At 39.0% G+C, this 17,677-nt stretch overlaps 1 protein-coding gene across 1 annotated transcript; it reads right to left on the bottom strand.

Annotated features, from left to right (window-relative positions):
- Positions 1 to 305: 305 nt before the first annotated feature.
- On the bottom strand, positions 306 to 9,445 carry LOC149040452 (gamma-glutamyl hydrolase-like). The gene is made up of 6 exons (XM_089181387.1): positions 9,272 to 9,445; positions 7,820 to 7,985; positions 7,134 to 7,240; positions 2,604 to 2,697; positions 2,233 to 2,370; positions 306 to 1,454 (listed from the first exon to the last, which is right to left on the bottom strand). Exons 1-6 carry the CDS (start codon positions 9,374 to 9,376, stop codon positions 1,336 to 1,338), a joined length of 729 nt encoding a protein of 242 aa, XP_089037513.1. The 5' UTR covers positions 9,377 to 9,445; the 3' UTR covers positions 306 to 1,335.
- Between the last annotated feature and the right edge of the window lie 8,232 nt (positions 9,446 to 17,677).

The raw sequence follows: 17,677 nt of genomic DNA, 5'->3' as shown, positions 1-17,677 counted from the left end.
TCAACAGCTCTGATTGGTGCATTTCGATCCCTGCTGTTTCACTCAGTGATTTGCTCCCTCGTTGGTCCGCTGTCGCACGGCTCTCCTGTTGTTGTGTTTTTTGATCGTGGGCATCCACGCTTCTAGAATTTCTATTCCACTATCCCTGTTGATGTTGTCAGGGTGAAGTCTTATATGAATTGCCTTTTTGACCCTGCGCGTGTAGTAATAAGGGTCACGATCAATTAACTTTACTTCGTTCCAGAGTGGCTTGTGTCCGGTGTTGTGGGCATGCAGTGAAACGGCGGAGGTTTCGGTACGGGCGTGTCGGATGTCTCGATCATGCTCCTTAATTCTGTCTTGCATGGGTCTTCCAGTCTCTCCCATGTACACCTTGCCGCATTCACAGGGAATCCTCAGCATTATCACTCGTATGATTACAGACCGAATTGGACTCCATTAAGTCTTATTACTATTACTTATTAGAAGAAATTCCAAATAAATTACTGTTGGAACCGAGTGCTGACTATTTTAAAAATCCTTGTCTCCTTGAGCTCCGCAAGAACGCCATTGAGGTTGATCTCCGTGTGCCAGGAAATGATATCAAGTTTCCGTTCCCGAAGAGCTATTTCGCCCGATTTGACAGCGTTCCTGTCAGGAAACCTGAAAATACATTGCAGCTGGAAAACCTATTGTCACAGTAGTTAATGAACTTATCGTCAACCTAGAAAGTCGCGGAAGTTTTCCTGCGGATTTTCCCAAAATAATCATGTGTCAAAGCGTTAATTCCCCCTAAAGTTTCCTAAATCGCTTATTCCCATTGGAGGATATCTCAGTGAGGATTCAGAAATAACCCATTTAAGAGTTAGGTGGACGAAGGTGATGCACTAAAATATATCCTTAACTGATATCATTGAATGTTTCAGCTTAATCTGACTTAAATTCAACTGAGATGAATCTTAACGACAAACCTGATGCTCTAGCCCCTCCCACACCTCCCCCGCCTCCCCCCTCTCCGATAGAAACGACCACGAAACGCACGCAAGCAGATTTGTTGTTTTTATAGTTTAATTTAAAAGGATAATAAACTTACTTTTACAATAGTCATTTCATCCATAATTAGGGCATAGAAAGATGAATAATTACAAAAACTAAACTTTTCACTAATTCATATTCCCTGTATATTGTTAGTATTGTTTAACTAATGTGGAAAATACAGAGATAGAAAAAGGTGTTGTTGGCGGTAATTTCCATCAGCGATCGTGAAAACCTTTACCGCCGTTCGGTTTACTCGCCTGTTGTTCGTATAAGTGATCTTTTCTATACAGGATTTCTACAGGTCGTCGTTGAGTGACCTTAAAAAAAGTAAGCTTGTATAAAAGGCAAATAGTCTTGTACAGCAGTTGGTTTGTAGTTATAAATTAAAGAAGCCCTCTCTTCCTCTGCTCTGGAGAACCGATGAGTGCTGAAGCGCGCTGCCAACAACAGAGAGGAATTACTATCATTACAACTATTGTTGTTATAATTAACCTTTTCCCTCCCTAGATTTCATTATTAGTAATTTGTCTTGCTGTCTGCCATACGATTCTTATGATGCTAGTTTAGGGAATTTGGTATTGGATCAACTAATCATCCTCTAACTGATATTTTCTTTATTCTCATCACGTGTCTGCTTGATATTGTATTGGTAGTGTAAGGAGAAATTCTGTCCTGGTCACCAAAGGGAGTTAAAGGGTTAATGAATAAAGTATCTTCTTCCATGATACTACAAGCTCAGAATAGAACATGTCTTGATCGCAACACTCTCATAAGTTCACTGCTGTTACCAGGATAACTTAAACGAAATTAACCGATGACACTGTAGGAAACAAACAATGATTCCAATTCAATTCAATTTTTAGGCAAAACAAGCAAAATATATCAAAAAGTTCAGGTGTTGTTCATCGTTGGTTGTGACATGTTGTGTGACGTGTTGTTTTGACTCTGATCCCCCGTATGTAGGGAAGCATTTTTTCGCCTTGAATCACGTGCTTTGAATAGAAGAGATCGTTGCCTGAGTTTCTGTTATTTTTTCTAGTTCCGTCTCTGCATTTTGATCCACTAGTTTTGTGTAATTTGATTACTGAGATTTTTTTTGGTCAGCGGATCATTATAACAATAATGGCACTGGAATATCATTACAAAAATTATCTGCTATCAGTTACAGCTATTTTTTGTTATGGAAGAGGAACTAAAATCTTTTTCCAAGCTCACCTTTTTGAATTAGGAAATTTGCAAAATACTGGCCTGAAAGAACATCGGACAGCGAGTGATTAATGTCCAGATCTCTGCGCCATTCAAACTGGGATTTAGCCGGGTGCCAGTGGAAAAGGTAGACGGGATAACGCTTACCTGTAAATAATACAATTAGACTCTTGCCATCGCCAAAAGTATATGATAAAAGAATTCTTCCTATTTATCTTTTCTATTTGCACAAAAACATTACAAGTAAGAAATTTAGAACTGATAATTTTTTCAGAACAAACTGTAACTTGAAAAGAGTCAACTATTGGAGCGAGGAAGCCAGACGAAGCTTATGATATTTGGGTTTGTTTTTTAAGATTCCTTATACTTTTTGTTCTTACCTTCCATAGTTGAAATAAATTCAACCCCGTTGCGATCTTTGCTGGTTGAAACGATTCTGAAAAAAGCATTTAGACGTCTGTACTTGCCATAATTCTGGCGTAAAAGAACAGAGTAGTATGGGTCAATGTATAATCTGAAACAAGTGAGGGCGTAAAGACTTAATAACCCTTTACACCTTATCATTAGTATGCATATTCTCCTCACTGTTCTCTATACATTTCTTCAGGTGCTGTCGAGGAGAATTTGTTTTACAATCAAGACTTCCTTTATTCTCGTGACCTCAATGTTTGATTCAGGGGTTGTACTGTAAGGAGTAATCATATGCTGGTCTCTCTTAGGGGGTTAGATTAAGGGTTAAATCACAAGGCTAAGGTTAACTCTCCCTCTGTTTAGTGGGTGTTGTTCTTTAGCATGGAGGTCCTGTAATGGATGCTAAAACTTCTCGATACTGTTCTTCTCTCTTTTTATTGTCCTTATTTTCGCATCTACAGAATCACCAACACTGAAAAAACTTGTTGGAAAGATCTCAAAATTAACAATACGATAATTTTTTCGGTTTAGGGACCGGTTGATATTTTTGTCAGGGGTTGGGGGGGGGGGGGGGGGGAAGGATTGGATGACATGACGAGCTTTGCTCAAGAAAAGAATTCTCACCAGGGATGCGTAAAATGATCCATAGGCTTGTCAAAGTAAAGCGAGAGGGCTCAATTAGCAAGTGAAAGCGAGGTGTTTGGCTTCGAGCGTGAAATTAATTGACGTTAACAATTAAAATGTAAACAGGCGCGAGGATCCGCGCGGCTTGCGCGTTAGGAGAGCTACGTAAATTTAGGACTCTTTTGCACAATTTTCTCTTTGGAGATAACTACGCATTCATGGCGTGAATGGCAATTTTCATAATTGTAGAATGATTCAGCGACAAGAACGGCTTAGCTAAGCCGTAGTGTGTCATGGCATTTGAGGATAGCCTGGTTGTAGTGCGTGACATGACTATCAAGTAACAGTTATTGTACTCAGCATGTTTTGTTCGTGATCTACAGATTTATTGGTTTGTGACGCAAAGAGCGATTATCTGTTCTGTCACGACAATACCAAAATTAAATTGTGTTAGCCAACTTATATTTCACTCTGATCAGACCTTTGACCCTAAGTCAACATGGAAGCCGGTGAGCCGCTCGGTAAGGACCTTGTTTTCAAGAGAGATTTCGACTGCAGTATGTTCTGGAGATACAAGAGTATCATTTAACACTTGAAACGATTGGGTAGATATTTTGATAATACTTTTCTGGCGTCCATACTGAGGAGCTCTTTCAGTATAAAATAGACAGTAGTCCCAATCATCAGGTAAGCGCGGGAACTTATCCCGCGAAAATTCTGTGCGAAGGTACGAGTATATTCGGCGGTATCTGCGAAAAGGGGCCATTGTTCTTTCCTTAAGGTAAGGTCTTAACTGTGTAAAACTTCGCGAGGAAGAAATTCTACTCGCTGGCCTGTCCAATTTGGCTTTTAGATAAGGTTGTATGCCTGATAATTTCTGTCTAGAGCTATATGATGACGCGCGATAAATCTCGCTGCTTAATAACCTTTGAGTCGAAAATGATGATGCCCAAACCATTTAATCAGCAAAGCAAGGTTTACCTTTACTTCTGTGCTTTCGAAGCAAGAGAAGGAATTATTTCTGTGATAGTTAGGTGACAGATGCTTAAAATCACATGGTGCATTATCAAACTGTTGAAACCTAACATGAGCAAGATGAACTAATTATGGAATGAACCCTGACATCACAGCTCAAATATCCCTTCCCTATAAGATGACGCGCTCTTGGCAGGTTAGTGTGTTTTCTTACTAATCGTACTGTACTATTTCGCAGTTTCGAAAGTAGAATCCTGAAGATACTCTCGTTCTTTTGTTATTTCTCGTGTAATCAGACTTATCTCCGTAAGGGAAAAACCTTCATTTTTTAATTTTTTTCCCGGTTTTGTCATTCGTATGTGAGCTGTTGTTATCTGAAGGCAGAACCTTTCCTTTTTTTTCACCTGGTTCTGTCTCTCTTGGGTAGTCAGTTCTGTTTGGGCTGTTGTTATCTGAAGGCAGAACCTTTCCCTTTTTTTCATCTGGTTCTGTCTCTCTTGGGTAGTCAGTCCTATTTGGGCTGTTGTTATCTGAAGGCAGAACCTTTCCCTTTTTTTCACCTGGCTCTGTCTCTCTTGGGTAGTCAGTTCTGTTTGGGCTGTTGTTATCTGAAGGCAGAACCTTTCCTTTTTTTTCCACCTGGCTCTGTCTCTCTTGGGTAGTCAGTCTTATTTGGGCTGTTGTTATCTGAAGGCAGAACCTTTCCCTTTTTTTTCACCTGGCTCTGTCCCTCTTGGGTAGTCAGTCCTATTTGGGCTGTTGTTATCTGAAGGCAGAACCTTTCCCTTTTTTTTTTTACCTGGTTCTGTCTCTCTTGGGTAGTCAGTCCTGTTTGGGCTGTTGTTATCTGAAGGCAGAACCTTCCCTTTTTTTCACCTGGCTCTGTCTCTCTTGGGTAGTCAGTCCTATTTGGGCTGTTGTTATCTGAAGGCAGAACCTTTCCCTTTTTTTCACCTGGCTCTGTCTCTCTTGGGTAGTCAGTCCTGTTTGGGCTGTTGTTATCTGAAGGCAGAACCTTTCCCTTTTTTTTCACCTGGTTCTGTCTCTCTTGGGTAGTCAGTCCTATTTGGGCTTTTGTTATCTGAAGGCAAAATCTTTCCTTTTTTTTATTTGGTTCTGTCTCTCTTTGGGAGTTGTTTCATTTTAGACTGTGCGTTTTCATCTTATGACAAACTAATTTTGAATTGCGACATAATTAAATTTACTTGTCTTGATTTTTTTCCTTTGCAGATTTAATTGAACGTTAACCGCGAAAAGCCGTGATGAAAAAGCAATGTTTGTTTTAATAGAAAAAGATAGTTTTCCTGTTTAGATGACCAACCAACCTTAACTTAATTACACATCATAAGTGCACGTTCCGTTGACTGGTAATTTTTACGTCGATGTTGTGTTTGCCTTGGTGGTGTCTGTCCTCAAATCCCGTGATTTTTCAATTAAAAATAAATAACGAATTTAGGAATAAAATTACCAACGAGTAAAATACCTCTTCACGTAACGTATTAAATTGCATTTACATTTCCAACTCTTGCTTCAGACACGAGATGTAAAATCGGTCGTAGATTGTGAAAGAGATTTGTGAGTAAAGAACTTTTTCTACTTGTCTTTGTTTATTTTCTCGCAGCCTTATACATAAGGTTCGCTGTGTTCGCAGTGGTGCGCCAGGAAACCCCAGCAGGAAAAATTTTTTTAAAGATTTTACTCCTTTAATGATCTCTTTAAAGTATATTACTTCCTTAGCATTTAGCCAATTATATGATGCCGGCGGAGGGTACAAAAAAACTCCATTATATATTTCTTTACAGGCCAATATTATCGGAAAAAACCCAAACAAACAAACAAAATGAGTTCTGTTGCGCTGTGTGATCCATGAGTGTTCTCATCGCGGTTAGGGCTTGCTGTTGTTTGCGGTATTATTTTCCGGAGTGGACATACCATTACTACATTTTTGTTAGCGTTTAAAAATCGGAAATACATGGTTTTGGTAAAAAACCTTAATCTTTTTCAACTCTTAACGACTGTCGAGTTGTGTGTATCAATAGAGTGGGTCAGCAAATTTGCATTCTATGTTGCGCAAGGGGCAAGAGAAAATGGTTGACTCCCCGCGAGTGAAGCTGACGCTCTAGGTCGATGTTGATCCGTTACTATCCTTTGTAAACAAAATTTCGATCATGGAGTTAAATTATAAAATTACTTTGGCTTACATTGTACGCTTTAAAGTAAACTTGAGTTGTTAGATCCACGAGAGGGTTTAACCTTGAAAAATGCAATCACGCGAGTGGAGCTGACATTAACGCTTGTCCCTATCTGGAAAACATTCGTATTGTGACAAGAAGGGTCTGCTTTAAGGTTTTGGGTTACTCTCGCCATGCAATTTTGACGCCGAAAAGTGCCAAAAAAGTAATTACTGAAAATTCATCCGCAACACCTCGGTCGTTCTGTAGGCGCGAAGTCAGTTCTTCTCTTACAGTTAATAATTGCCAGGCGGATCTCAGATCCGCCTCAGCCTCATTTGCATAAATTCTTTTGGTGAGCAAAGCTCGTCATGAGTCACAATGAAATTTACCTTATTTCCTTAGAAGGCTGACTGTAATATTCTTATGCTCCTCCTTATTAGCAATTATTGTGCAGTTAATTTTCTATAGTTCCCCAATGTGCTATGTTGCAATTGGCAATGACTGATCCCCGTTCCGTACCCCCTGAAAACCATGTGATCCATCCCAAAATCCCCCTCTAACACCAAGCAAAAAATAAACGGACTGTTCCCTTAAAACTGTCGCAATGAATTGTGCCAAAATAGAAATCGATAATATGATGACAATAATAATAATAATAATAATAATAATAATAATAATAACTTAGATTCCTCCGTCAAGGATAGAAGAAATAAAATTTCATCTAACCTGTAGTGTGATGGCCTTCCTGTGATTGTTGTATGCTGCATTGTTACTCTGTAAGAATTTCACAACGTGTCTTGGAGCAAATTTCCATAGAGAAGTTGTTTTATAATCTGCAAATCGAAAATGATTTGTATCAGTAGAGGGTCACATCTGTGTCTATTTGACAGCTTAAACCGAACTGTGATCTTCCGATTCAAGTGCCCCTTTGCTGCGAATTTAATCTATCGAATGTTTTGATAAAAGGGTGATGGCCTTTACGGCTAATAGTTAAGATTCCTGCCATTTTATGGCTGACTGTAATTTTTTTGCTGCTTTACGGCCAAAGGTTGACCCCATGAAGAACCTCTTGATAAACTGTACAGTTTGAAGATCCCTGTAACATCGGGCCAATGTCCAGTGCTCAGTCATCCATCAGAAAGCGAGCTAAGTAAGGTTCGTTTGACTACAAAAACATTAAGCTTACAGGAAGAGTTTTGAAATGCCCGGAGGGTTATTCTACAAACTAAAATTTCGGAATGTCTTTGGAATTCTTTTCTAAAGATGTTATTGCATCACCTGAATCCATCTTTCAGGTAAGCGTTATCCACCAAAACTAAACAAAAACAGTGGCGGTACTGCTATAACAGAGTTGAAATACTAATTGGCTACATGATCGTTAATATAAATAATAAAACAGATGCATCACCAACTTCTTGGAAGAATTAATTTTAGGTTGACATTTTTTGCATCGACTTCGCTGAAAAATTCGTGGTCCAGTTGCCCCACTCGTAAATCTCTCCCAGCAACCAGCATTGAAAGCAACTCTAAGCCCAGACATTCTCCCCAGATCGGAAAGATATCGCCTTTATCATAAGCCTGCAGTGGGGAAAAGAAATCTGTGTGTAACGATATTGGAATGACATTTTTTCTGAAATGACAGCGAAATTGAATTTCCTGTAAGGGTTTGCATGTCTACCTCTGTCCTGAAGTACTTTGTAATAAAATCGTCGCACTTTGTAAAAATATTTGTTATACTTTGTAATAAAAAGCTGTTCACTTTCTGAGAGGGTCTCCATGGAGTTCATCGTTAGCCGTGAAACGGTCATAAAATTTAAACGTTATGCGTAAAAACTGATAAATTTTAACCGTTAGTCGTGATAAAAGTTAACCGTAAAAATATTTTACTCTCTTACAATGTGTCATTTTGTGTCATTTTGTGATAACCATTAGTCATTAAAATGCCAAAATTTAAACCACTACCGTAAAACCCATCAGCCAATTGGGATCCTTTTGTAATTAACTTGGTACAGATGGTCGAAGAGCGAGTAGATCCAAAAATAACCATCATCAGTAACGACAAAAAAAAGATAATAATAATAATTTTATCATTATTAATTAGATGATGTATTCTTGGCAATTGTGCACCATTTGGTTCTTTTTCATAATGATAAATTTGGATCGTGTATTTTAATCATTAGATGACAATAATAATAGTAATGAATATAATAATAATGATAATAATGATAATAATAATAATAATAATAATAACAATAATAATAACAGGAATATAATAGTATTAATTTAGTACTGAGAGAATTTGCTTTAAGATGAATTTGGGTAGATTCCAACAAAAGTGCCTAAATATAAATCATAGGCTGCCATTCTTAGTGGTTCAGGGACACAATTTAGTTCTTTAATTGACAGGTTAATTTGCGTTTTCGCAAAGTAGCATTTTTATGTTCATTCCATTCAGCTTGGTGATGATAAATGGCTGCATTTCACTGACATATCTTTAAGGCTTCTTCCTTCCAAAAACTACTGCTTGATAAATATGATAAATAACTAATCACTCTCACTGAAGGAGATTAGGGTACCTAAACTGATCTACAAGTGACATACTTCAGCCCGAGATAACTTATTGAAAGCAATTGTGGAAGTTTACTGAATAAAGAGGGTAAGTTTTTGAAGAAACTTTGGTGCTGCGTCAGTGGGAGAGTATAACACGGTAATTTAGCATTATCAGTTGAGTTGATAACGTAAATCGGCCACCGTAAAGAGTTGAAATGCTCTTAAACTCTTTACGATGGCCGATTTACGCTATCAACTCAGTTGATAACACTAAATCACCGTAGAAGTTAATTTATTTGGTTTTGAAACTTTACCTTCATTGCCAGCTCTAATATCTGTTTCCCTACTCGTGTGCAGTTTGTGTGGTGTAATAACCTATGACGTCCGGGATATATGGCACTAAAATACGTAAAAGTCATAGACAAGGAAAAGTAGCGAAAGTAAAATAAGTCGAGAATCAGGAACAATTGAAATGTATGATGGGAAGTGGCCCGGTGAAGGGGGGAAGGGGGGGGTGGGCGGGGATGAGGCAGTATAGGTTCGTAGCGCTTTAGCAAGGGTTTTTCAAAGGGAGGTATCCCAGGTATAAATTTCCGAGTGTCTTACGTGAGGTAGCTTATAACGCGGGTCTATATTGTGTATCAGTGGACTGATATTGAAGCAGTGAGAGGGACCAGCAAATGGGGTATCTGACACTGGAGAAAAGTTGCGCCACAAAGACCCTTAGGATTTTCACGTTTTTGCAAATCTGATTCATAAAATGTGAATTTTGTAGACCTCAAAATAATAAAATTATAATGATAACAACCCTAATTATTTCAGAAAGTGGTGTAAGCTGTAAGCAGACCCTCCCCCTTCTCTTAATTTCGCCTACGCCCCTGAAACAAGCGAAAGCGAACATTGTAACAAATGATAGTCTTAATCGACGTTTACACCGTACCACGTTTCCGGTTTTTCTATTATAACTGTAAAGAATACCTTAAAAGTAGAGAACTTTGCCGTTTCCATCCTTCGGTCGGCTTTGCCCATCGTTCTACCTACCCATTAAGGGTTAAGAATCATACATTTACAACAAATCGCTGAGAATGGTATAAAGACTACAAAAAGTCTCTCCGGCCAGGCATACTGTCGTGTAACGCCCCTGAACAAGCCGACAACACGACCACAAGAAAATCAAACATGAAAACCGTTGTGAATGTTGTCAGTTTTGTAGGGAGAAAGCTTGGAGAAAGGTTTCCATTTTCGTTTCCCAACTCCTCCATTTTCTTTTATTTGCACAACAGCATTCATGGCCTTCAAGGAAAATCATTCCTTGGGCCCATGGTTCATGGACTCATGGTAAAAGGGTATAAGTAAAAGGTGAAGTTTGCATTTGAGCCACGAGTCCCATCCAGCCGGAGTTTATTCCAAATATTTCTTAATATGAAACGTGCACGAGGAACACTACCTCCCATAGAGGGTCATTACGTTCCAGAATACTTCGAAATGTTATGTTATTTATCATGTTATGCGTAGCCATGTGGATACTGATTCACAAATAGAATTCAATGCAATCATATAGAATGTTCTATCTATTTAAGTGGAGCTCGTAGCATAATGAAACCATAACAACACTGACAGGTAATGAACACGTAAACACAATACACACGGGAAACGTTATGACAATAAGTTTCGCTATTATATACCGGCCTCGAAACGCACTTGGCCAAACAGGCCTGCCTTTCCTAAGAAATCCAAGGGAAACTTATGAAAACGTCTATGAATAACTATTACATCTGAAATAATCCTAAAAAATAAACGGTTCGGAGCTTATCGTATAAAGACTCTGTCTGGAGATTCCTCGTATTGCTTTCAGCAGCTTATTTCCTTCCTTCGTGTTCGGTAGGATCTCTCCATTCCCTGCGTGACTTCGGTTACAATCAGGTTACCATGATAATTCGCCGATATCCATTTATGCTCCCGGGTGGGGAGAGGCGCTGGGAAAGTGATGTGTCTTAACGAAGAACACAGCACAATGAACCAGTCAGGCCTCGAACCCAGAGTGTAGTGTGTTATCTGTTAGGTTACTGTGGGTCCCATCAGAAAGGCGTAGATATTCATAGATCTAGAATTGCCTTTGTTAAGCTCTCACTTTCTTTATCCTACCTTACAATACTTGTTCTTTATTTCAAGTTATTTTACATCTTTAAGAGGATTAACCAATACATGATTACGAGAGGGCCAGATTTATAAAGGATACAAAATAGGCACCATTCTCCCTCCTGCAGACTCGATAAACTTGGCGTAAGTGGCTGCAATTAATTGACTTCCGAATTTCGTCACATTTCTATCCGTTTCTTGAACGAGCACGCCTTCAGTGAAATAGAAATAGGAAACAATAATAATTGAACGACCTTTCATTGTCCTTTTGACAATCTACGCCCGTGTCGTAATCAATCGCTATACTCGAGCTTATAAGTGTTTTCGTTTTCCTTTGTCGTAGGAAAAAACGCGCAAAATATTGATAAGAGTGTGTTTCAGAGACGTTTTACTCATGAATTCATAAGGCCAAATCGAAGTTCTTACTTTCGTTTCTAAAACAAGAGAAGACTATAATTGTAGTTTCACCGTATGACCAAACAAGTCTACAATAATAATAATAGACCTTTTCATATGACGACAACACTCTCACTGGAATATTATTGTTTTTCAAAAAGTTTCCTAACTCACTTACCAATAATTGGACAACAGTTGACAGCCCTCCCGTTATCTCCGTGATTTAGGGTCGGAAATAAGTCAGAAGGTAATATAAAAAAGTCGACAGAAATGCTCGAAAACGTTAAAAAACGAAGGAGAAATTTGCGTTATTAAATCAAGAAAAACAAGATTTTTAAACACTGTACCTACTTTTCCCTTGTCCGTGGTTAGAGAACGCTTTGAATGTTTCGAATTCCACGGCTAAAGAAATCTGCGCCACAATAAGCAAAAATTCAATTTCCGTTATTTTTTCTCCTTTCATATTTCCTTCCTTTTGATTGTCTTCAATGAAAATCCTAATTCGCCTTCAAGCTGGTCAATATTTAGTTTGGCGTTAACTCTACGAGCTTACTAACACCAGGCCAAGTTATTAATATCATTTGGTGGCACACCTATGAAAAAGAAATCCATGAGGACGTCGCCTTTCATGGCCAATCCCCGTAGCGAGTACAACTGTCTCGCGGGTGTTCTGACCCTGAGTATCACAAGGGTGTCATTTTTAACAAGTTAATTAGGATTTTACAACAGGGTAGCTTCTTAATAACTAAAACACAAGATCTGGTCTTGAGAAATTAAAAGACCTACGGGTTGCACATCACAAACTGTTGGTTCTCAAGATAATATGAGAGACCGACCACGAATTCTTATTTTTTGCGGCTGTTTCTTTCTGCGGAAAATTATTTCTTCTACAAACAAAACAAAATTGTCGAGAATAACAATATAAGGAAACAATTGAAACTTTTTTCGCGGTTGGCAAGATTTTCGTCTGTTACAGAAAAGAATTAGATTCATACTACATTGTGGGTAACAACCAGAACCGTGGGTACATTTTCTTGAATTTAACTAAGATTTGAATTTGGAAATAGCCAGAGTCGATCACGATAGTACTTGAAAATCTGAAGATGTGATGAGGACAATTTAAATGAGGTAGGCTGCGAGGGTCATCTCTTTTCGACCTATGGGGTGTCACTGTATTCCTAACGTATTTACAACTGTAGTTGTAATGTATTTACACAACTGTAAACTAGTAAAATTAGTGTACAGACTAGAAAGACCATAGGGGCTTACAAAGCTCTCTCTTGGTTTGTGACCTCCTCAAAGTAAACAGATGTTGGTCGTCATGGAAAGCCTTCTCAGTCCTTACTAACATGATACGATTCTAATCATGCCATGCTACACAGGTGAGGGCAGCTAGCAGGATTTTGCGCGCTGAATTCAAACACAAGGTCCACCAATTTGAATACGAGCGGAGCAGCTGCGGAAGTAATACCAAGAACCTGTTGACTCAGTGAAGTGGCCGAGGGAATTTCTCTCTCTCTCTCTCTCTAGATTAAGGAAAATTGCCCTCTCTCTAAAGGGAATGTCAGGGAGTGAGGCTTTGCCATTATAGCTTTACAGTGAAACTGAAATGCCATGTATTCTTTTGTTCCACTTGTATTATACCCCATGGTGAAATACACATGGACAATTGTACCACTCTACTTGTTCAATTTTGGAAGGTTAAGAACCCAGAGATTCACAGAGAACAGTCCAAAAGGAACAGGGTCACCTCTCAAACGAAAAAAAAAGGTTTATTTCCTATAGACAGTTGGGAAAAATTCTCGCCTGTTTTTTAGTGCTTCTCCTTCAAGGCGTGTCGAGGTTTCCCTCCGGCGAGAGGAAACCTCTTTCCGCCTCCGCTCGATTTTATGCATTCACCGTAAAACTCGGAGAGCAACGGCTTCTGAAGGTGCGTAAATGACAGTTACCGTTGCCCTTTAACTCCCATAAGTGATCAAGACAGAAAAAGTGATGAGAAGAAAGTTAAATATCAATCCGGGGATTAACAGTTGATCCAACACCAAATTCTCAGAACTAATATTATGAGAATTGTTTGGCAGACAGTAAAGAGAAGTTTACAAATGAAAATTTGGAAGAGAAAGTTTTATTAATAAGAGACAAAACTGAGTATTCTTGTTTGAGCGGCTGTCATCACCAACAGTACATGATTCTAAATAAATACAAACAGCAAAAATAACTTGAGACAGCTGTGAAAGACTTTATCGCTAACTTTCAGTTAGTACAGCTAGAGCAAATTGTTCATCACCACGAGATTGAAGCTAATAGAGGACATAATCCAGAGGCAAATGAGTCTAAATTCCGGCACCATTCAGGCTCCTTCTTAAAAAGACTAAACGTTTTTCCATGATTTCCAATGAAAGGTTCTCGGAAAGAGTATCAGATTTAGAAACGTGAAAGTGTCAACTGTTCAGTGATTTTATTATCTGCCAAAGATAGGAAAATTCAATCGTAATTTCTGGAATCGCTTGGCTTTTCTAGACAAACTTCTAACACTCTCATTAGGTTTGATCAAGGTATTCTAGAGGAATTCGGTGAATATCATTCATGACAGTTTTATACACGATGCAGCGTAATCATGTTCACTGTCACGCAAGCGTACAACGACTGACGATCTTGCTGACATTCTTTCAAAGCTGGTACACGCAACACTGCATCGTGGTACAGACGAAAAAGCCTCCTCTTTTATCGAGTAGCTACCATACCTGGAGGTCATAGCTATAAAAACTAGGTATAACACTCTACGGCCGCCTGGCTAAATAACGTAATATTGCTCAATTAATCTACGTTTTGTCTTTATAGTGTGCGTGACATTTTAGCAATATCACATCGGCAAAATTATTATCATATCGGACGACAGCGAAAACGCCGGTTATCCACACCGATCGCCTTGGCTTCTTTCGTCAAAAGAGAACAACGCCTTGCGCGAGTGTTGTTGAATTGACCATAGGGGAAGCTTGAATGATTGTGACTGCTGTAATCGTAGGAGTATAGAGGTCGAATTTTTGGTTGAGGCAAATATTTCATGTGAAGCACCAGGCGTGCATCAATTCGGTTCGATACGAATCGACTGATTAAACCCCAGATTCACTCTTCAAGAACAAAGGGAAAAAATGGGCTTTATTACCTTACTCGCCATTTATATTTGGTCTTACTTCATAACACCACGTTTAACCAGAGCAACGATAACCTGATATTGAGTTCACCTTCAGGTTTATTTCAGGGTGAAGAGTAAAATATAACAGGAGACGGGTGGCGGTAAGGCATCTTGATTTGGATATCATCCTTTTTCGGTGATGTACATTTAACAAATTAACCACAAATCTCCTCTGTCTATCCTTTTCAATGATTATTCGAGTGAAAATTTTTGACGTAATTTCCGCTATTATAGCTTTTAAAAATTGACATCAATTATTTTCAACACAAAAATTAGCGAAAAAAGTGCGACGTTTCCACATCGTCGGATATCATAGTCAAGTAAATGTGTAGTTATCGTTAAGTGCCAACGAGACAAGTCAAGGCTTTGACTGTTTGGCACGCAGGTCGGTAGTTTCACAGACGGCCCCAGCTCCAGCTGTAAAATGACCATCTTGCGAAATAAGAGTCATGGCGAAATTATGAGAGTTTGTATTGGAATATTTACGATCGCTCTCAGGAATAAAAAAAAACAGTCAAATTCTTAATAAAAATACCTTACTTTCACAGTGCATTGCTTGCTATCTGACCGCTTGCTATGTTGAAAATAACCCATGTTAGGGAGTTATTCATTTCAAAATTCACTAGATAAGAGAAGCCTAGAGCGGCCCACTCCATTTCCGAACGCCCGATCCAAGAAGCGTTTTTCTTACAATACTTATACAATATTAAGCTGATAGGTGATGAGAAAGTTATAGGGTTGATAGGAATAAAAATTACAGTAATTAGAGGATAAGAATCTCGAGAATTTGAAAACCGACTGCCTTATACAGGGTGACTGCTTAATAAAAGTTCGACGGCACAAAATTTGAACGCCTAAGGATGTAACTGAGATTTTGAAAGGGAAACAAAGAGGACAGCGAGATTACGTCCGCTTTCAGCTGGGTAAACATCATCATAAGTGATGTTCATTTGTGTTCACAAGCCCGTTTTATCTCTGGTGACAGAAACATCACGACTACCATTACTTGACGGTAAGGGTTTATCAGCTATGAGCAGTTGGGACTTTGCTATAACGATCTCTAACTACAGGAAGCGAGGAGAAATTTCAGCAAATGATACCAAACCTGGCAAAACAAAAGTCTCCCTCTTGGTATTAAATGGAAAATCCTAGTTAAATTCAAGAAAATGTACCCACAGTTGTGGTTGTTACCCACAGTGTGGTATGAATCTAATTCTTTTCTGTAACGGACGAAAAATCTTGCCAACCGCAAAAAAAAAAAAAAATCATCAGACAGGGAACTGGTAGAGTACATGAAAAAACCTACGTCAGAGTCACATTATTTTTTTGTTTTATTTCATTCAGATCATGCAGGAACCCGAATACAGTGTACCTCGGCCGTTTGTCAGGCACTTCGACGCTACAGTGTACAAGCTGTTTCCAGATGTCGACAAGAAAAGTTTTAAAGTTCTTGACGTGGCGGCTGGAACAGACCTGTTGCATGTTGGGTTTAGAATTAAATAAACTTGGATATACCTATATTGACGCCCCTGACACGTCACAAGAAATGATAAACAGAGCTAAAAACAAGAAAGTTTACACCAAACTCATCTGCGCCGCCGTGAATGATTAGCGGATAAACGGCATCGAGACCACGGAGTATGACGTATGATGCATTGACATGCAGCTCTGCAGTATGTGCTGGGGAAGTTAAACCCAGTGCTTTTAGCGAAATGCTAATGATAGTGAAGCCTGGTAAGGAAGGATAAAGATTCCTTCCCATTCCTCCGCTCGTTCTTTGTAGCTTCTCTTTATCGTTGAATAAGTGATGTGATCCCAGTGTGCAGTGAGGATTTTTATCTAAAGAAACTGTGGTGCTTCGTCGGTAGTGGAGTATAACGGGATGATTTCGTTGTATCAGCTGAGTAAATCATATAAATTGGACACCGTAAAGAGTTTCTAAGGTGGCGTTTCGAGCGTTGGCCCTTCACTTTAGCTCTGACGAAGAGCTAAAGAGAAGCGCCAACATTATCAACTCATTTAAGAAAAAAAAGTTATCTTACCTACCCTACTGTTTAATCAACATCCACGCTGTGGTTTACCAAAGGCGATCTTTTCCATGTCGTGTAGATTCTTCGGGTGGGCGCGTTTTCAAATTAGGACGTTCGTGTGACTATTGTATTTAGAAAAGGTGAGGGAAAGAGGCTTCCTAACTCCCCATAGCCACGCCCCTTGGTCCAGTCGAACCAATCAACATGGCATGTTGATTGACATGACATCTCTAATATACCCAGCTGTTTTCGGCGAAATAACTTTTTGTCACGTTTTGCAGGTGGCTTATTGTGCTTTAATCTAAGCTTCACAGGCTGAGTATTACACAGAAAAAGCGAGGACCTGAGAATGTACAACTGGCAACTAGTTACAATAACTTGGGTCTGGTTCACGAGAAACTGGGCGACTTTGAGAAGGCTAAGGAGTATCACGAACTTGCTCTGAGTATTACACAGAAAAAGCGAGGACCTGAGAATGTACAAGCGGCAACTAATTACAATAACTTGGGTTATGTTCACGAACAACTGGGTTACTTTGAGAAGGCCAAAGAGTATCGCGAACTTGCTCTGAGTATTAAACAGAAGAAGCTAGGACGCAGGTAAAGATAGTCTTGCTCCAGTTAAAAACGATGGGATCAATGGCGTTCGAAAGAAGCGCTGAATCCTCTAAAAGCGAAAGACTAAAAAGCAGTGAGAAATAAGATGACAGAAATCGTTAGAGTCAGTCACAAGTCATTTTCTTGAATTGCTGAGATTCCTAGACGAGATAATGGAAAGAATTATTTCGTAACATAACCAGAACACTTGAATACAACTTACGAGATTAAACATTGAATTAGTATGGTTCGTAACAGCCCGTGTTCAATATATTTCTTGACATCAAAACCTTTCCGGGTGGAGTAGACTTGTTCATGGTTTGTCTTATTTCGATTGACTGTTCTCCTCTTTTTTATAAGTTT

Source organism: Pocillopora damicornis, chromosome 9 (genome assembly GCF_964200805.1).
Source record: "Pocillopora damicornis chromosome 9, jaPocDami1.2, whole genome shotgun sequence".
NCBI lineage: Eukaryota > Metazoa > Cnidaria > Anthozoa > Scleractinia > Pocilloporidae > Pocillopora > Pocillopora damicornis.
Note: the sequence above shows the minus strand (reverse complement) of the source record. Positions and strands in the feature narration are given on the sequence as shown.